General features: G+C 32.7%; 2 protein-coding genes across 2 annotated transcripts in view; one reads left to right on the plus strand and one right to left on the minus strand.

Annotated features, from left to right (window-relative positions):
• LOC144843148 (ankyrin repeat domain-containing protein 61-like) overlaps positions 1–18977 on the minus strand; it is an 81989-nt gene extending 63012 nt beyond the window's left edge. Inside the window, exon 1 of the mRNA XM_078699871.1 lies at positions 18968–18977. The gene's annotated coding sequence lies outside the window, so the exon portion shown is untranslated. The remainder of the gene's footprint in view (positions 1–18967) is intronic.
• The window catches only part of LOC144843146 (guanylate cyclase soluble subunit beta-2-like), a 40932-nt gene continuing 25425 nt past the window's right edge, over positions 6737–22243 (plus strand). Inside the window, exons 1-2 of the mRNA XM_078699869.1 lie at positions 6737–6956; positions 14782–14855. Of these exons, the coding sequence (XP_078555995.1) occupies positions 6954–6956; positions 14782–14855 (77 nt within the window). The 5' untranslated portion in view covers positions 6737–6953. The remainder of the gene's footprint in view (positions 6957–14781; positions 14856–22243) is intronic.

Here is a 22243-nt window from a genome sequence, read left to right on the forward strand (position 1 = left end):
GTTTCCCGGGTGCGATTTATTATTATATTATTATTTATTCAAAGATGCCTCCAAAAAATAGAGAGGAACGCATTAAAGTTACAATACTGCTCCTTGTTCCTTTTATAGGTAAGTGCCCCCTTAATAGAGGTGTTCCACAATATATTGTAATATGTAATACTATAGAACGGATGTAAAGCTCTATCTACACTATCAAACTAGCTTACAACAAAAACTGTGATGTGCCCAAATATGTTAATGATATTCCAAATATGGTAGCGATATGACGTCATCATGTCCATATATGGGCACATCACTTTTTTTGTCACACACAATTTGTTTGTGTAGACAGAGCGACGATAACATCAAAAGTTGTGCGTGACGCGTAAAAAAATGATATAATAGTTTTCATTTTAAAAAACCGCAACGTTTGTAGTGGCACGTATAATTAATGTCGATGCACTGTGTTATCGATCCAATCGATAGAAATAATGTTGAAAAGGGTTGTTTTATGTTTTGATGTTCTAATCTATGGTATACATAGTGATCAGTGAGTGTGGTTTACGGGTCTTGACAGGCGAGAAAATTACAAGTTCAATCATCCCCAAAGCGTTTGCACTCTTGTTTTATAAGAACAATTGCGCGTTGTCCCGGATACGATCTAACTGTGACAAAAATGTTGGTGTACATTGTGTTATGTTGTGCAAACCAAGTTCTTGAAGTTTACATAAAGTGGTTTAGTAACACAAGACGATTCCATTTTCAAAAGAGGTGTTAACGAATTCTTATATTCTGACTTTCAATTATTCAATTTCTTTTATTTCGGAATATCATAAAACTTACACAATTTGATGGCAAGTATTACACAAACTTAATCATTGATAAAAACTTATTTATAGGCTATATAGTATCCCGTCAAGATGTGATTTTGAAAATATAATTTGGTTAACCGTGATGATTTTTGAAAATCGAAAATTAATGTATTTAAAATAAATTGTAATAATAAATACATATTTTTGGAAACACAAAAGACGCATAATCGTAGCCATACCACTTTATACACGCGCGCAAATGTTCATAATACCGGAGATGTGTACGCGCGCGTCGAGTGGTGTTATGCAATAAGATTTAAAAATATTCTAAGTGATCAAAAATTAAACGTTTATGTTACGGTAAAACCAAGGTCAAGTCACCCCTGGTGCTCATAAATGCTGAAGTATGATTGTCTTTATATAGAAATCATTTATCAAGACCTCGCGTGTCATACGCGAGTGTATTTTTTTTTTAGCTGGTTTTCGCACACATACGTCATCAATAGTGTGTTACGATTCAAATCAATACACAATAGATTGACCAGCTGAGAATGAAAAACGTTCGAATGAAAATTTTGACCTCGGTATTTTGTTGTCAACGCCGTACTAGGCCTCTTTTTCTGATGTGATTGAAAACGTACAATGTCAAATGACGAATGTTAATTAACGATGATATAAGGTAAGATTAGGTAGAGAAACATTGCACAAGGTGAAGATTAATTTAAAGAAAATCATAATGGAGGAGGATTGGAAGGATTAAAGATAAAGAACTGACTTCAGTTTAAGATATCGTTTCATAAAATAAGGGGCTAAGTGATAGGCCTACGATATCTAACGAAGCAGGTGTGGATATTAACGATTAGTAAAGAGTATACCAATCGCTGGACGTTAATTAACTTTTGATCTCAGTGAGTTAATATATCTATAATTAAACCTGGGTAGCTTATATTATTTTTTTATTTTTGAAGACGTATCGAAAAACGTGATTGAACTAAACAACGGACAAGGCAACATTACTATTTTTAAAACCAAAACAATTAAAACTAATGCTGATAAGTTTTGTTGCCGCGTTAACCTTTATGTAAAGCTCATCATTTTGGCGATTCTGACGTCATTTTGTTGTTGTATCCATAAAAATTGAATTCCCATCTTTTAAGTTAGGTAACGTAATTATAAAATACAGCTGAACTTTTAAAGAAATGTCAAAATGAACAGCTTTCGGCAAACAATAAATGCAGAGAAAATACCATTGGACTAAGAAAAATAAATTAATAAAAGCGTTAAATGAATACCGTACCATAAAGTTATTGATTACGTTTTAAGTAGTACTTTATTACTTTATTCACCAGTGGCCGTATTCACCAATCACAATTAAGCGAGGTATTTCCCTTAAATACTAAGTATTTCACTTAATTCAATAAATATTTAAGTATTTTCCTTAAATTATGTTCATTTAAATAGGAGATTTTTTTATTTTTAGTTTAAGTGTGAATGGTGAATACGGCCTACTATCCATTACATGCATTGGAATTACAGCTTGGTGGATACCGTGCTTTCATTCCGACTCCACGATCCAGAGTTCAATCCTGACCTTGTTTTTCAAGATAATCGATCTAAAACAATGTAAAATGGTATTGTTCCTAGATTAAGTAAAAGTGGGACCAACTTACAAAAAACAGATATCATATCACTACCATTGAGCATATTACTACCATGTTTGGGCACCTCACACTTTTTTTTATATTGTAGACAGAGCTTTAGACAAAAATAAGGTGAACTTTAGTCTCTTAAAAACCTCGGTGCGATCGACGCACAGAGGTTTTATAAGTATAGAGAATGGAGTGAAGTAATCTGTCACTTGCAGCCTCCTCTCCACTAATGATCGCCATCACACGATGGCTCTCTCGCCGAGATGAATATACACTATGTCCGATGATTTTGGTAGAGCACACGATGCTCTTTCGTCTTTCTAGTGTGTTTATTTTCATCATTACAATTTGTTTTGTTTTTTGGGCCTAATTAATTTTAGTGCGTCGGGCTCTTATCAGTTGATCTCAATCTGCTCCCTAACACAGTGGTGTTTAATGAACCATATTGGGTCGTTCCACTTTACTAGGAGGTAACTTTCAGACAGTTAACAAAAGTTTTTAATAAAAGAAAACAAAACAATACAATAGGTACAAAAGAACAATGTTAGAGTGCTAAGAACTATTTATTAGGAGACTACTCCCCTTAAAATAACTATGGTACATTAACAATAAGTATTGTGTAGAAAAAAAAGCCCAAAAGGGCGGAGGCTGATACAGAAGGTAATAATAGAATATCATACTGAACTACGCCCGATAGGTAATCTGTTCCATAGGCATAGTGCGTACACTTAATCTGTTAAATATATTATATTTAAATTATTTCTATTTTTGTAGCAATCTTCAAATATTGCACAAACAAATAAAAGTAATAATAATTTTAGTAGAACCAATGGTATACCAACTCCCTGTGTATACAATTCATTGAAAAATCACCAAAACATTAATTTAAAGTGCAGTATAACGGTATGTAGATGCTAACTAGTACAATATGAATATATTATATATTACATAGAGATACTAATAATATAATATTAATTTGACATTAGAAAACAGAAATGGAAACCATATAGGTCAAATTCAACGTTTTGTGCTACAATCCTTTTCCTATTAGTAAAATGGACGAGTCCGCCAATACGGCAAAACCACGCTGGTGGTTTTCAATTAAACCAAGTGTTTTAAAACTACTTATATAAAAAATCCTGTTCCCTTATCTTAAATACATTTACATATTACAAATAAGGGATAATAACTCTTAACTTTCGTGAAAAAATAAAGCGTTTTGGATAAGTAGTTTTTCAGCAACTGTAATTTTAGTTTTAACGTTACGTTCTGACTGCTCAGGAAACGTTGGGCAACTTCGAAAATTTTCGCCTATCCTTTAACACTAGTCGGTCACTGACAAACCAAGACACTGCTTCAAAAAAGGGGCTGTGCCGACGAAGTATCTGAACCAATCACATTTTACTTTAGGTCATTAGAAAGCTTGATTGATTAGCTTTTGCATGGTGGAACAGCCAATATCATTGGATAACTAGGTCAAACGTTATGAACGTTTTTGTAAAGATCTCAACAAATTGGCAAAACAAGCCTATTCTTTAACACAGGGCAATTTTCAAATCGTCTAACTTTAAAAATCAATGCCGACGACGTTTTAAGTTTTTTTAAATTAAAAATAACATGACATCGTAGGTACTTAATTAGGCATTACAATGTTGAAACAGCCATAAAAATCGGTCAATTATTAACAAAGTTACATTGAAAAAACCTAAAAAAAATAGCTGTTTTTCGGTGATTTCGTGCCGTTTAGCGGAAATCGCCCGTATTTTTGGGTACATAAAACAAATTGTAATGTCATTGTTATGCCTACTTTTGAAAATTTTGCAAATGAAATGTGTGAACATTGAACATGTATGAACAATAATACAGTCAGTCGATGTCACCCCGACAACGCATGAGTTCAAAAGATTTGTGATTGAAATTAATTAATTTGTAATGGACATCATTACATATCTACCCGTCTTTGTTGTAGTTTTGCCTTTAGGGGTTATTACATATTGTCAAAAATTCATATTCATATTTTAGTACCGTAACGCCCATAGAATGGTAAACCAGGCAAGATTGAAATTACGTACATGAGTGTATACATGTGAATTACATTGTAATTTTACTCTTCTCTGGGTAAATTCCCAGAATTGTGATTCACTGAAAATAGATAACATTTAAATAATTAGCTTGCTTAACTTTGTTCCTACTGGGGACGCAAAGCAATAACGTAGACGCAACGTAAGCGAGTTGACCAATGGCAAGCGATAGTTCGAATAATCCATCGCTTGTGATTGGCGAAATCACTTACGTTGAGTTACACCAAGTTGTGTTGCGTCCTTAATCATTTTATATAACCTGTTCTTAGAAACCCAAGAAAGTTGCCAGTTTACAATAATGGTTAAAAATGTTATTTAATAATGGAACTTCTGTTCAATTATCAAGGAACACGTGATACTTATATTCAATAGAACCTTGTTCAATATTGTAACGAGGTTGTTTAAAAATGTATTTGCCAAATTCTGGAACAGTACCGTTATTAGTTCAATAGATAATTAATTGTGTTTTTTTTTTATTGAATCAACAGATTTTGCAGGTCTGCAAATGACGTTCAATTGTTTCTTCATTGTTGTCCTGATCGGATGCACTTTACAAAAGTAAGTACTTTAAACCAAAAATCATTTTCTCTAATCTAATTCTTCTTACCTTGCTATTTAATAGTATCAAATTAATTTGGTGAATTTAATTTAACAAGGTCATTTCGATATCAGATTTTCCCAAAAAGTCTATCAATCGGTAAAATGGAATACTGAATCGATTATGATACTGTATTATTCTGCGCAAGCGCGTTTACCACCTCATCTCTTAAAACCCTTTCGATCTTGTTAATGTTTTAAATGAATTTGTCAATCACTTCGATATCTTATAGAATTAATAAGCCTGGTATCTAATGATAAAATTATTACAATATTGATCACTCCAAGGTCAAGGGTCAAAACTATCAACACGTTACTCAACCAAATTGATCAATTATTAGGCATACTTTTTGTTTTGAATTTGCCCTTTCATATACCGCTAGATTTAATTGTCTTTCCAAATCTACTCCTCTTGAGCTCAATGTCCCACTGGGAATCGTAAAACATTACTTGATATTAAGGAAAATACACCGCTCTCATAAACACGTATCAATCAATTTAAGTCAAAACCCGGAGCCTATTGCATTAGCGTTAATAAATATAAGTGTACTCGCACTGCATGAAACACTCGAGGAGTATATAGTTTGAAACGGACTGCGCTATGTTTGCTTTTGGTATCCTACACACGTTTCTTAGTCATTTATATTCATGAAAATGTCGCTGAAAAGTGTGTTACAATACGACGGCCGCTTAACGCGATGTAAACTCCTATTCTACAATATGGTCGTCATTTTACCTATTCTAGGCCTAAATATATTATATTGTTATGTACCTTTCCCACTTGTACTCAGTCAATTAGTTTTCTTCATTTAAAAATAATGTAATTAAAAATATATTTATTAACAGATTATTTTTTGTAATCATTTGAAAAAGTATCCTGGATGAGTTTCTCCGTCGGCGATTTTTCCCCCAAAGGCTTTCTCTAACAAGGCCATATACATGGCTGCAGTCGCGTGTGCAAGTTTGAGTTAGTGTTTACCGACCAACCGACCGACATAGTGAGCTATAGAGTCGCGTTGCACTTGACTAAAAATCTGCGAAAAGGCGTCCCGTTCTAGGAAGCATATTACGATCATGCATAATGGATACCTGGACATAGATCAACCAGGTTATGAGGAACTGGAGCCCTCTGTTTGAGCCCTTTGTTTAATCATTAAGCTCATGCATTATCCATTACCTCTGCCTTAACCTGATGGCAAAACAAATTCTGGAAATTATGGTTCAGCAAAACAGTTTGAGATATCCTATACATACACGGACATAAACACAAACAAACACATTAGCGTGGTCATGAAAACTATACACACATATAAGCTACAGTTACCCTACTATGTAAACACTAATTTCACGACCGGTATTTTACGAATAAAATCAGAAAAGAAAAAACATTTTAAATTGATTTTAAAGAAAAACGCAGGCGCTAATTCTATTTTTATACTCAAAAGTAACTTCATTATTCAAGAATATAGAAATTACCGCTTATAAATTAGATTTGTTATTACTTCTGAAGTATAGTTTAAATGGGTATCGTACGTAGTGTACTTTTCTAGTAGATAAATTTATTTATTCTGTTCACAATGTGATCAATGAATTCATTATCCATATGAAATCTTGAAACCCCTATCGACTAAATGGAATAGTCTCCAGAATCTTCATATTGTCGTCTGGTTATATCTATGGTAACGAGAATCACCGCAGAAAGAATCAAGTGAGATATGAGGAAGATGTGTTTAGTTGAGTTTCGAACGGCTCTGCTTTCCCATGGATTTAAATATGCGTATTTGATTCGGAATTAGTTACGTTTTTCGTTTGGAATCAAGAGAAATTGAACGAAAATGGTAAGTTCGGTCGAATGTCTGGTAATGTTATATCAAAGAAAGTATTAAATCTTATGTAAATGTCTGGTGTCATTACATTGTTTAAAAAATGAATCTTTGGAGGAGGTATTTATTTGCTGAAGTTGTGCGCGCCTTCTAGGTTTTAGTGTCTCTATCTTTCTGTCAAACTTTTCTCTGATCACGTTTATATAGTTTAATGCTTGGAGCATCTATATATATATATATACACTATAAAAATTTAACAACTTGCATTTTAACATACATGTACAAGTTTTTGTAGTATCATCGATTGTTTCGGTATCGATATTATGCTATATAAATACTGTATTACTGATTATGTACTTTTTTCAACTTTACTTCTCTCAACGTCATTGTCATAAATAACCGTTGGTTTTGTTGAATTAAATGCTATAGATATTATGTTCAAAATAGTTATTGATTATTTAATAGAAGTGTAATTTTTATTCCAATTTAAGAAATAGTTACATTCCGGGTCCATTTTCTCTAAATTTAGTTTCTTAGATATAAACATTCTTATTCTAAATTGATAATAATTCTTATTGTGGATCTGAATAAATTTAGAAACTAATTGAATTCATTTACCTGTATTTCTCTCTTTTCACAAACATTGCGCTTGAAAAACATGATCACTATTTATCGTAAGGACTGATTAAAGATTCAATAGATAAAAACATGTATCGTCTCTCAGACGAGGGTTTTTTTGTCTTTTTATAAGTGAAATCATTGTTTTTGTTCGGTTTATTTCCTATGAAATTGAATAACTTTATTAAAACAGCAAAATTGCCCTTTCAAAGTCTGATTGTATTCATATTTATTCATTTCATTTTTTTTCATGTTTTGAGGGCCCGAACAATACATCTTTAAAAAATCACCTGATTCCTTTAAACTTCATGTTGTATGTTTCATGATTAACATGTTTATCAAAACTATTCTTAATTAAGGTTTAAAGCAATAAGCTGAATGATGTCACAAAGGAGCGTTCCTCTTTAACCTGGAGCAAGCTTGCAGTGCCAGTGACTACTTAACTTGAATTATAATTGTCACATACCATTAATATACAGAGAAATAATAGGCCTAAAAATATTTTCCAGTATATAGAAAAATTGATATAATGATAAGCGCACATTTTTTTGTTTTTATGTAAATTAAAAACGTGAATCTCTCTTTTTTCAACAATTTCCTAGAACCGTCTAAGTATCACTAGGTACTGCGAAACATAATATTCAACTAATGGGTATATAACTTGTATTGCTTTTAAATAATTAGTATATATATATATATATATATATATTAATATTTTCCAATATATAGTTTTGTGAAAGATTAGTATAATAATAATCGCGCAATTTTTGTTGTTATGTAAATTGAAAACGTGATTCTCCCCTATTTCAACAATTTCCTAGAACCGTCTAAATAACTAGGTACTGCGAAACAACAGTTTTTGGAAGTAAATCTATAAAATATTAACTTTGCGTCCCCTGAAATAATTAGCTGTGCGTGTGTACATAATATTACTTCTTCCATAGATATCAAACTATGTATACAATTAGTATTAGATGCTTTTTAGATTACAATAGAACAATATGAGCTTCTGGCATTGGAAGCGAATTAAAACCACAGATCTATGAAATATTAATAATTATTGTAGCCTACGCGGTGTATTATACTGAACTAATTTGATTAGGTTTCCTATCAAAACAATTATGAATGTTCACTTGACTTATTTGTATTTTAATTATCCTGATATCGGACGAATATCGTTTGGATGTGTTGTTAAAAACAACTCAGGCCTGATTCGAACTGACCACTTCTTATTAAAAGGTGGACGGTACCCGTACAATGTTGTTCTGTGTACTATTATTTTATAAAAATACCAGATTTCACACGTTCAAAATGTGACTTGTTGCCGTAACTTAGTACGCACATGTGAAAGCGTTTACGTGTTACGTAATCTTGGAAGATGTCGTAATCATTACAGGCCCCAGCGAGGTCTATAGGATTACATCGATGATAAACCATGGAGATGTAAAATAAGTTTATTTTTAAATTCTCCATAGTTAAACATTGTATTACTGTTATTTAAAATTTAAATCTATCTTACATCGGTTAGGCAGTTGTACCTGCGCATTGAGCATATCTTTGTAATACAGTAAGGTTTCATCACAGCGTTTTCGTAACAGCATCACATAATACGCTGTGAAAAACTAGCCTCCCTGTGAAAGTTGTATTGGATAAGGTTATCTAAAGCTCAAAACTTCTTCTTCGTATTTGGAGCCAACTTCATATGTGAAGACTCTGCTCCTCCAACGCTGTTTTGCTAGCTCTGTCTACACTATCAATCTTTATGTGACAAAAACATGTTATGTGCCCATATATTGACACGATGACACCATAACTACACCATATTTCGGCATATCACTACCATGTTTGGGCACATCTTTTTTTAGTTTGATAGTGCATGTACGAATTTGTATCATTTTGTTGGATTGTCGTGCTGGTGAAGCATTCCTTTCTTGTATGTAAATTATATGCGCACATTGTACGTTTTCGCGACAAAAATACGTCATGATAGAAAACTGAGCAAATGTCTTTTATTTGGTGCTCTTTATTGTTGCACTTTTTAGTGTAATCCTATTCATAATCGTGCTCGGTCTTACAACTATGTGTTTGTACTCAACGTAACTATTAATTAAACATCTCTTAAGGCATTCAATGTCAACCGTTTCAACAATTATCCTAATAATCTAGTATCAATCCACTGATTATTTCCTCTTCAGTGTACAAACTTGTATCTTAATTCTTAAAATGCTGATGGCTAAACCAACAAAGCAAGGCTAATTGTGTAAACATCCCCAAGACGAGTAGGCAAATACTGTGTGTACACACACTTACAATTATCAATATAAGAGAACCAACCACAAGGCTGTGTGCACTAGGCAACCACTATTTATATGCCCGACATGGTTCAATATAGGTATCTTTCATATGCCACTTACTAATATGGTACTGTATGGTGAAAAAGTGGTATAGGCCTATGTTGTGGTTTTTTATTTCGTAAAAGCCAATTTACACAGACGAGCGGTAACGTAAAGCGAGTAGCTTGTTTTAACGTAGAACTGTACGGTATCTATCCTGAGCGGGAAACCGCCCGTCCGCTTCGCGTTGTTGTGTGTAAATAGTCATAACATTCTAAATACTTTCCGTTTACCGCTTACCGTTAATACTCGTCTGTGTAAATTAGCCTTACGATTATCCGAAACGGAATGTTGTATATGAACTACCAACATAACAAACATTAGAAATTTTGAATCTGTGAATGTTTGCTTTGTTTGTCTGTTTGGTGTGAAGATTGCGGGGAAGCTTTCCCTCTCTTCCAACATGATAGGAAAACGTTATATCTAGTCCCTATTGTATTTCTGAACTTCGATCGCTTATTTGAAAAAAAATCGAGTTTTCTATATCTTCAATATGGGCCCAATTAGAAATTAGCAAGCCCTCTGTCACTCTCCTACATTTTGTGATGTGTTTCGCTTACTTTCTGAGCGCTTAATTTATTGTATATTTTTATTGTAGTTGCACGTCTTTGAATGATTTATGTAAAATCCTGATTCATTCTGATTTCCATATTCTTGTCATGTATCTAAATGTTCTTAGATTATTTTTATTTTTCCGCAGATATCCTCCATATTTCGAATTAGTATCGTTGTATGTTATCATTGAATATCAAAATACATGCACATACATTTACTAAACGTATTAAATACAAATGATGAATTTACATGTTTCATCTTGGATCTAATAACCAATTCAGTCTTTCCAGGTTGCATACACATGTTTATGCCATCCATTTATCTTTTATATCGGAATTCCACATATAGACATACTGCAGAAACATTAGAAAGACATAGCATGGATAACTAAGTAAAAATGTGTATTCATTATTATCTTAAGTTCTGTCCACACTATAAAACTTTATGCGAAAAAAAAAATGGACATGATTCACATCACTACATAATTTGTGCATATCACAACCATATTTGGGCACATCACACTTCTTTTGTCTAGTTTGATAGTGTAGACAGAGCTCAAAATGATCATTTCGCTTTTTTGTCATAACATTTATAAATTCAAGTCCATTTTTATTTATTGTATTTACCATTTTTTAAAGAGGACAAACTGTGTAGATTCTTCATTAAAAAGTATTGACCGATGATATTAAGGCGTCCTGTGGCAAATAAATAAAAGTAATACCAGGACTCTGTACTGCTGGAATTTATAATTTAGGCCTATAAATATTTCTAATTAGTTGAAGTGCTTACGTGGTGAGGCTTATTTTATCAAAAAAGTTATTTTTATCTTCATAAATGAACCCGTAAAAATATTGTCTTAGGTTATTTTGAAAATCATTGAAAAAAAAAAATTCTAATTTCTTCTCTAATATTGAGAGCTAATTCTTGCATGTTGTGTACTGTCATAATTTGTTTTTTACTGAAAAATACACGATCATTTTACTTTTCTCTTAGTACTATCACTTGCCCGGATGAACGATTAGCGTTATCCGAAAGATTGGCACTTTGTTTCTTTCTGTCTGTCTTTTGTTTTGATTTAGCTTTCTGCTTTATTATTTGTATCTCCATTGAGCTAGTCACTGATACCCACAGAATTGGCCTTTTTCTGTTATTTTCCTTTAGATTTAAATATAAATAAAAACGCACACATTCGATGTCTTGGTTGTGTTCTTCCGAGACCTGAGCCCGTTTATTATCACAAACACCATGCAACAAATCTATAACGTGTGTTATTAACACAATTATGTTATCAGAGGCCTAATTAGCCTGTATTGTTATCACAAAATATATAAATTATAAATAATCTTTATATGTGTACAACGTATTATCGACGAAAAATGATGTTTCTCACTACATAATAGCATTGTTGATAAATGAAAAGTAAATCGAAATTGATCTACAACGCCTTCGGCAAATGAACAACAATAATGCATTCCATTTGTATCTATCCACAACCTTTGGAATAGACCCATATTTAAATGAATCCCTTAAGACCAATTTAGAATCATTATTATTCTCTTCTCTAATTATATTTAATTACACTGAGCGTGTTTTATAAGGACAATAACATGTAAAAGTTGTACAGGATTACACAATGGTGTTAGCATTCGGCAGCTATTTCCTGATGTCACTTCTCACTCGGTGTACAGTATCTACAATTTGGAGAAAAAATGAGGAGGCGATACAGCCGAAAAGAAATTAAATGGCAGGCTAGGACAATGACTCATACCGTTAATTGTATAGGTAGTAATGAATGGTTATTGCTATAATGGTCATTCAGAGTGTCCTTAAGAAGGATTTTAAATTCAGTGTTTTTACCCGATTTTCAGTGATGTATCTCCACAGGGAGAATAATATTTTTACACATGGGCATCCGTAATTAATCAGGTGACTGTATGTTATAATGGTTAAGGTAGGCTTCTGCATAATGATACTGGATATAACCGGGTACCACTTTAGAGCGGATATTTAGATATTTCTAGCTTTGTTCTGTTTATTTTGTGGTGTGGAGGGGGGAGAGATGAGGGGAGACGGTAGGGTTGAAGGGGGACATCTTGTCTTATTGTTATGCAAATGACAACATGTCACCCTTTATACCTGCATTAGAGAATACCGTGCACCCTACAACCAAGCACACTATATCTTGACCCGTCCAGGCAGCTAAGCTTACTTTTTAATGCCCATAAAACCACCTTACCCGGGTAAAACTAAGCCTAAGGCACTCGTTATTCTTAGTTTAATTTATCCTATGTTCTGATAGCAACGACTCAATGAGTTTGGATTCGTTTAAACAATAGTGAAATTATTTTCAATAAATGAGCGTGCTTGATTATGATCAATGTTAATTATCAAATGTAAGCCACCTGAGATATACGGTTTCAGCGATCACTGATTAAACAACTATTCGTATTGATTTGTGAAATGATTGATGGTTTGTTTAGCTGTATAACCATTTACAAAGAGCTAGGTTCGTTGGACTATGATTATGTATAAATTGGTACGTGTTGAACATTCTGTGTTATTAATTAAAGGCCAATTTACACAGACGAGCGGTAACGGTAAGCGGAAAAACCGCGTAGCTAGACCCACATCTTGAGTCGCGTTCCCACTCAACCGCTCCGTGTAAATGGTCATACAATACTAGATTTTGGCCTTTAAGCTGCCCCTGTCAATCAATTTTCATATATGTTGTATTCTATTGTAACATATTATAATTAATGTTTTATTCACTCAATCATCTTTTTATTTTGGAATACCATGGTGACATAATATATCCATAGCAAAAGAGAAAACAAAATCTTCATCTAAGAGCTCATAAAACAAAAACAAATTATTATTGTATTATCGATTTTTTAACGTATAATGTAAATAAAAGTGGTTGATACAAAGAGTACAACAACCGGCTAGTGCTAAACAATACCAATTAAAACACATTTATCACTGCTATGGCGTGTGACGACGGCGTGTAGTAGTATCTTGTAAAAGATCATCTATTTTGGTTAGGTGCAACATACTTATAAATTAAATAATTAAGCGATTATTTGACTCGCCATTGTTCCGAATCAGTTTACACGGTACAAGGATTAAATCCATACATACACTAAAGCAAAATCTGGAATTCAAAAGAGTTCGAGTATCGGTATTTTGATTTTTCCAGCCTGATTCTCGTGATTAATTTACATATTAACTTTATGTAACCTTGAATATTTTTAGATTAATGAATAAAATAAGGTACCAGGAGCCTTAGATTACTGTGTGTTATTAGTATTATTATCATTATAATTATACCATGGACCTATGAATCATAATTTATAGGTCTGAATCATAATTTATAGGTCATATTAAATTCGTAGTTTAATCTTCAATATTCCCTGGTTTAATTAAGATTGGTTTCATTTAACCTGCAGATTCCTTTTCATTCGGGTATTTAATTTCATTTGCCACACTATATCCAATCATATATCAACATTTTTTATTATTATATATATTGTAATGATTCTTTAATAATTATTATATAATACCCTTATCGATTTTTTATACATCAACGTAATCGGATAGTGGGTGTATCCACCGAGGATTGTGTATTTTTTGTTTATTTGATTTTTGTTTGTATTATGATTAAACCAAATGTACACTATGTCTTGAATAACTTATTATCTAATATCTTGTGCTGTTTTAATTACTTTAAATGTTCAAACACATAAGGCCTTTGCAAATTAGTTTGTACAATACTCATGGCCATGAATTAAGTATAGAGTAATTAAAGTACAACTGATTGAACGTTGACAAATTAAGATGAGTTTATAACAATACAGCATATTAAAGTGCGGTGTCTTAGAATGTACAAACCTACTGTTGAATGTCAATTTTATTGTAATTCAAAATACCACTTGCAATTTCATACAACAGTTATATGCCTATGTCTACTTATTGGACTATGGTATTAGAATGTGAGTATCCGGTTGCCATCGTCAAAAGTGTATTCCTTTTTGCTGATTTTAGCAAGTAATTTTTATTGAAAGGTAAACATTCACATTTATTCAGCAATATATATTTACATTATATACAATATTGCAGGGATCTTACAGAGAAAAGTATATTGTCTGTAGTCGTAAGACTTTTTTGAAAGAAAATCTCACTTACGGTGTTACAACTTATAACAAGAGTTTTTTCATCTATTTTCATGAAATGCATTATATTTTTGATAATAATTTTGATTTTCTCTTTTTTTTCAGTATGGATTTATAAACCAGTGCGTCAAATCACTTGTTGAGGAGAAGTTTGGAACAGAAGCATGGATCAAAATAAGGTAACATAATACATACTGATATTAAATGAATTGATACTTTCTCAAGTCGTGCAATTTCTATTGACGATACATATTAATTATTGATCGATGTCGATTGTGTAATACATGATTTTTTAAATAGCAGTATACGTGAGGTGATAATTCAAATCTATTGAAATCCCTGCTCTTTTTTCATTTGATTTTTATTTATTATGAATGTGAAATTTTTGTTTTTTTCTGGATAACAAGAAAACTAAAATTACGGTATCCACCGTTTTGCAGTTTTCTCATCAGCATGATCTTATCATGAAACCTAACTACTAAAACTGTTTTTTATAGACTTTTGCCAAAGTCGGTAGCTTGACCATTTACGATTCTTGTTCGTTCTGTTAATTTGTGTAAATACATAGGCTATAATATCTGAAATATATGCCTGTAGCTGAGCTTTAAATGACCACATAGATTTCAAATGGCTACACAAGACCCGATTGGTTCGATTTTCCACGTTTTAGAATGTAGTTTATGTCATGTACTATCATCAATCATTACGTTCAGGAAATCCGGCAATGTTAAAATAAAAACTAATTTAGAAGGATTTTTACGTCATAGCGAAATATAAAACGAAAGCTCCAGCGAAATGGGAAAAAAACATTGACATTATATAATAATATTAATAATAATACCACATTTATATAGAGCCCTTTTCAAGAGTAATCATGCTCAAATGCGCTTTACAAGCATTATTACCCTGGTAATTATTTTGGATCAATCACGTTTAGAAACATACTCCATAATGCTAATAATAATCAGCGCAAAGTTGTGTTTTGATCTAACCGGGTACCCATTTAATACACCTGATTAGGGAGAGGCAAATGTAAGTAAAGTACCTTGCCTAAGGATACAAGCAATGCGTCGATGGTTGGATTCGAACCACGACCTAAAGATCGGTAGTCCAGCGTCCAAAACACTGCGCCACAATTAGTCGATTCTCGTACGATGTCTTATTGTCAGAAGGTATAAGAAGTTATCTATGTATGGCAAGTGTTGTAGTCAGTAGACAAGAACACCGTAGCTATTTATTGTTGATATACATGATATCGTACAATAATCAGAAGGAATTAATTGCTCCGTTAATTTCATCATCTTAAGTCAATCCTCCAAGTTCATAAATATTATTCATAAATATGTTATTAATAAGCTATAAATATTTCAATACTGATCAGTAATAAGTGACTGCAATAAGATAATTGACCCACATCTTTCAATAGCCAATAATGTAGGCCTAGGTTTAAAATAATATCTTCATATCAATCATATTTAATACTTTCCAATTACAATGTTCAAGCTTCCAATTTAAATGTCCCGACTTTATTAAAAGCTGAAACTTAAATACAACTTAACGATATTCCTACGGTTATCGTTGAAATAATTTAGCAATAAGACAGTGTACACATCATCATAAATATTAATATTAATAATATATTGATGACCAAGCAATATTAATCTTTACGATTTTTGACAATAATCGCGTCTTAGTGAATGATGTAGTCAATTATCCGTCAGAATATTTCTATTTCCAAGTATCGAATGTGCCGGAGGTTCTATAGACAAATAAGTAGTATAGTTTATGCTCTTCAATTATTCATAGTGTTTTAATACAGGTTTCTTCATTGAGTGTTATAAATTATTGTTATAAATTTGCAATATTGATATAACATTTTAAGTGTTTGTGTTTTTTTTTTCATTAGTAGATAACACACCCTATTTCTTTGTAGCCATTCCGACCCTCATGCAGTAGAATCCCAGTAGGCCTGCACCTATTTTATTTTCTTATAAAAACGTGTTCAAGATAAAGTTAGTAAAATGAATGAAAATATGTTGGTGAGAACGATTGATACGATAGGAGGGACGGTGGATGAGGCCTAGTGGTGGTGGTTTCGATGGCGATGGTGGTTGTATGTTTCTGAACGGTGAAGGTGACTGGTGGTTGTGGTGAACGATGGAGGGCTAGGTTGTGAAGGTGATGGTGGATGGTGAGAGAAATGGAACAGTGTAGGGGCCAGGTCGTTGTGGCCTGTAAAAGCCGTGTGGTGGTGAACGGTGAAAGGGGCCGGAGTGGTGGATTTGATGAACGGTGTGGAGGAGGTCAAGTGTTTGTTGTTGGGGATGATGACGCTGGTGAGTGATATTTATAGCATATATGGCTATTCTAATATCGCATGTTTATGATCATCACCTTGTTAGCGTACATTTACTAATCAAGTTGTTTTTAAATGACCAAATTCCAGAAGGTGATTGCACAAGGTGTGAACTACATCAATCGACAATCAATCAACTCAATAATCATTATCACTTTCCATGACTTAGTAAAATACCGAGTGACAAACATGCAAAGCAAATAGATAGTTGTTATTGCCCTTTTTAGTCGCGTGCAATGCGACTCTACAGCTCACTATGTCGGTCGGTTAGTCGGTTGGTCGGTAACAACATTCTTTTGCACGCGACCGCACCCATGTATATGGCCTTGTTTGGTAGAGTATTGTCATCATCAACAGAAGCAAAACCAGAAGCAACATTATCCATCAACATAAGCAACATCAGAAGCAACAACATCAGAATTAACATCAGAAGCAACATTATCCATCAACATAAGCAACATCATACTTAACCCAACTTCATCAACATCATTGCTATCATTTACAGAAGCAACATCAGAAGTAACTTCAGAAGCAACATCAGAAGTAACATCAGAGGTTGCATCAGAAGTAACTTCATTGGAGCATTAACATGTTATCAACACAATTAACATTCTTAACAACCTAACCTCATCGACATCATTGTTATCATTAACAGAAACAACATCAGAAGCAACATCTTCATCAACATCATTGTATAAGCAACATCATTCTTAACAACCTAACTTCATCAACATTAACAGAAGCAACATCAGAAGCAACATCATAAGAAACATAGTAACATCAGAAGCAAAATCTTCATCAGCATCTTCATCAACATCATTGTAGCATCAACATTATTCATCAATATGTCATTTGGTAGGTTACAATTGTGGATCATAATCGCACTATAAGCTTTAAAACGTTTTCTTTCAATACTGCAGCAACAATATACGTTCTAAGACATGTATGATACATACAATTATTGTATTATTGTGCTGTTTTGTTTGCTTTTAGGATAAGTTAATTCAACCCACGCATAATTCATTAAACACGTGCACGTCATTTGATCTTGTACGGGATTACATTGTAACAAAAATCGGTTTATTTTATCCGTATAGAAAACATTCGACCATTATCGTAATTAAAATAGAAGTAATGCAGTTACCGATTCATGCATTTATTGCTATAATATACTATATTAATCAAAAGGCAAATTACAGATGGAAATGCTGTGGTATCAGTGGCTAGATCTCAACGTTAGATATAAATAAATAAAAGGTAAATCAAAACGATAAAGTAAAGCAGTATGAACGAAATTGAAGAGTTTTGGAATACATATACTATATTATATTACTTGGTCTGTGTTATAGAATAGTTAATAGAATAAAGTGATTGGCCGAAATAACATCACATGACTATCGATCCGCTATTCTTCTTGTGTAATGTCATAAAAAGTTTTTATTAATATAATCATTTTAACATTCTAAATATTACAAATTTTATCCAAAATTATGTAGCCTATTTATATCACGTCTTGATACTGTTATCGTAAACAATCTAATGTTGCGAACATTAAATGAAATTAAATTTGATTTGATATTTCCCATGAGACAAGCCAATTGGATAATTTGTCGATGAACATGAAGTTGTATCACTAACTCACGTGAGTCTTGTGTTAATGTGTGAAGTACGTTTGCCAGTAAAAATAAATTGTGTTTTCAGTTTCCTGTTTACGTGATCAAGCGTAGTGTCTTTAATATTTAATACTGATGTTTTTGCTTTAATATAGATGTAAATGTTGTTATGTATCGTCGTTATTATCATAATTATAACATGCCACAATCAGGCCGTAGACAGGTGTCATCATGAGTTCACTAACTAGAAGGTGCCTATCCTAATTGTTATTTCTGAAACTTTCGAGTCCATACGAAAGTAATCGATAATGGCTTAATATACACCTAGGCTCTTAATCAATATTCTCACAACGTCTACCTCCAATAAGTTATCGTGTACATACTGTGTTGTTGTTCTTCTTACCGGTTATGGCTTTCCAAATAGTTAGATTATCAGAAACGTCTTCAGCATTCCGTTCCATTTTAATCCTTTCTTTTCTGCTTTCCTCTAAAGTCATTCAATATTTATATCGCACTATAATCAATTTCTCTATAATATAGTATTGTGGTAAATAGTAGGACTAGTAGTGTAGTAGAATTAGAGATATTATCAACTCATTATATCGGGTGTTTTTTTATATTTCGGTTTTCCGCAACTTCAACTAAAGGCCATGGTATTTGTTTTGCAGCTATTCCAGCGTGGAAAGCAAGACAATAGTGATAATTTCAATTATAATATATATTTAATTTGATTAATATCCGTTATTTGATTGATCGTATATCTTGCAACTTATGTTTACCTGAGGAGTGTGTTTGGTCATGGAGTATTCTATGGTTTTGTTAACTCTACAATCCAAGTTCTTATTCGCTATGAAGCTTGTACGAAATAAACTAGGCACCTAAAGGCCACTGTACAGACGAGCGGTAACTGTTATAAAAATATAGAATCTATGTTATTTCTTATGACCATTTACACAAAGCGCGGAGCGGATGGGCTAAGAATAGGAAAGATTCTACGTCGGACAAGGTACGCGGTTTTCCGCTTAAGCGTGGTTCCCACTAGAACGCACCGCAGCGACGTAATGACGCAAAGTGCTGTGTTGTGTAATCATAAGTGGGAACCGACGACGCAATAGTGCTGCAAACATCACAGGTTTGATTTTACGCAGGCGGGCATTTTCTTACGTTGCGTAGATTGCGTTACGTTACGTCGCTAGTGGGAACCAAGCTTTACCGTTACCGCTCGTCTGTCGTCTAAATTGTAGGACTCATCTTCCGACCAGTTCAAGTTATAAGTTCTCCTAAAACAAATTGTATTTCAACCTATGAACATCCTACTGTTTTCATTTTGTATGTAACATTTTAAATTGTATAAATAACATATTTTTGCAATTTCATAATGTATTATCATGTTGCTTTAATTCTGATCCTAACTCACAATTATTGCCACTGGCAAATTTCGAGTTTCCATCCAAGTTTGAATTTTAATTCACCATTAAAACTACGAATGCATTTGGATAATGGAGAAAAATATATTATTCTTTATGTTTCGATTAAACTAGTATAGTATGCAAATTACGTTACGCATTCCGCTTCCACAACGCGCCACGTGATTACGCAGTCGTGGAATCACAACAATCATTATGCGCATTCAGAAACATGCGCAAAATCAGGTTAGGCGCAATGACGTTAAAATGTGTTCATCATATGTTTAGGCTTGTTTGCTCTTATATTGTTCTACATTTTTTGAATATGTCACTTCATGATATAGGACATAGATTTCATTTCCATAGGCCTACTTTTAAATGTTCTAATTCAAATAGAACACGTGTAGTTCTATTCCCTCAAGTTTAAACATTTTACAATTCATAAATCAATGTTAATATACCTATTACCAATAATCAAATGAAACTTTAAACGTGTACAGACGTTTATTTTCTAATGAATTGATACAATGAAATCATGTTTTCATCTAAAATGCTACCACTTTCACGTAACGATGTTTCTATGTCAACATTAAATTCCATGGTAACAGAGATTATTAAATTATTTTCATTTGTCATGAACAATTGTTAATGGATTCAATTACTTAGAAGAAGCATATTCTCGGTACTGTATCTAAATTTTCCAGTATCATTATGAAATACCGTGATACGGGAAATTTTTAAGCTATGCATTCACACTAAATATTTTACCGGAACAGAATATGATGCCGTTTTAAGGAATCGAACGCCGTCTTCTGTTCCGTGAACACCGCAGGTGGCTGTAGCTTAAATAAACAAAGATGTAAGGTGTAATAGCCATAATAATACTTAAGACGGTAAAGCATGAAAAAATATGTTTTTTCCTGATATTTAATGTATATGTCTTGTCATTGACATTTTGCCTTTGACAGAATTATTTATCATTATCAGTTATCCACCATATAATCAGCTAAATATAGCTTATACCTATTTTTAGTCGCGTGGACGCGACTCAATAGTTCACTATGTCGGTCGGTCGGTCTGTCGGTCTGTCTGTCGGTCCGGTATCATTATGCGTTATATTTATTTTCTGTACTTTTTGAACTGTTTTGATGTACAGAAAAGTTTTAAAGTACATTACTTTTTGAAAGTTCATTTTTTTCTGAGAGCACGCGACTTATGGCTGTTGGCCGTGTTAGTATACTGTTCACTAAACATACACCGAGATGATATATTATCATTGTTATTAGAATAGCTTAAGAAATATTAAAGTAAAACTAGATAAATTAAATAAATCCAACTCCTTCCAGAATTTTTGTTTAAAGATGTATTGTCCCCCAAAAACATGAAAAATGAAGATTAATTAAATCAGACTTTGAATATGTTATTTTGTAGCTTTAATAAAGTTAATTACTTCCATGAAAAAAAAAGGTTTTTACTGATCAATGACAAAATAAATGGTTAAATTCAACCAAAAACCCATTACAGTTTTTCTAGGTAAATACATTTTTTTCGATCCAATTTTTGGTCAAAATGGATAACTATATGTTACATTAAAATGACATATTCAACAAAAATGTTTGTAAGAATTATTTTTTCAGGGGACAATACATCTTTAATGAAAATTATTTCCGTGAAGGAAAGTAAAAACTAACGAACTAGATATAGACACACGCGTGAATATTGATATGTTTTAAATAGCATGATTTCGCACAAAATAGGTAACAGTGAACTACTTATTAGAAAGCAGTACCATAGGGAATAATGTTATCGAATGCTTTCGATAAATAGGTTGGTAAGTTATTCCGATAGAAGTAATTTAATGTACTAATATGTTCCCGGGATGTGATTTTGTATATACGAAATAATTAATTAATGTAACTAAAGCATCGTACCCAGTTATTCAGCAGCCATTGTAAAAGCATTTTGTATGACGAAGAAAAGCAGATATAAGAAGCATGTATATTTAGTCTTGTATAGGATTACCAATAGCCACACGCATTTAAATAGAGATCAATATCAACCGTGCTATTATTTTACATTCTATGATTAAGTTATACAATATAACACGAGCTAGTAAATCAAAACACAATATGACACTGTTTATTACTTGACAGAATAAGGATTTTTCCAATAATTCTTATGTTGCTTAAAAA

The sequence above is a fragment of the Antedon bifida genome, chromosome 5 (assembly GCF_963402885.1).
Source record: "Antedon bifida chromosome 5, ecAntBifi1.1, whole genome shotgun sequence".
Lineage (NCBI taxonomy): Eukaryota > Metazoa > Echinodermata > Crinoidea > Comatulida > Antedonidae > Antedon > Antedon bifida.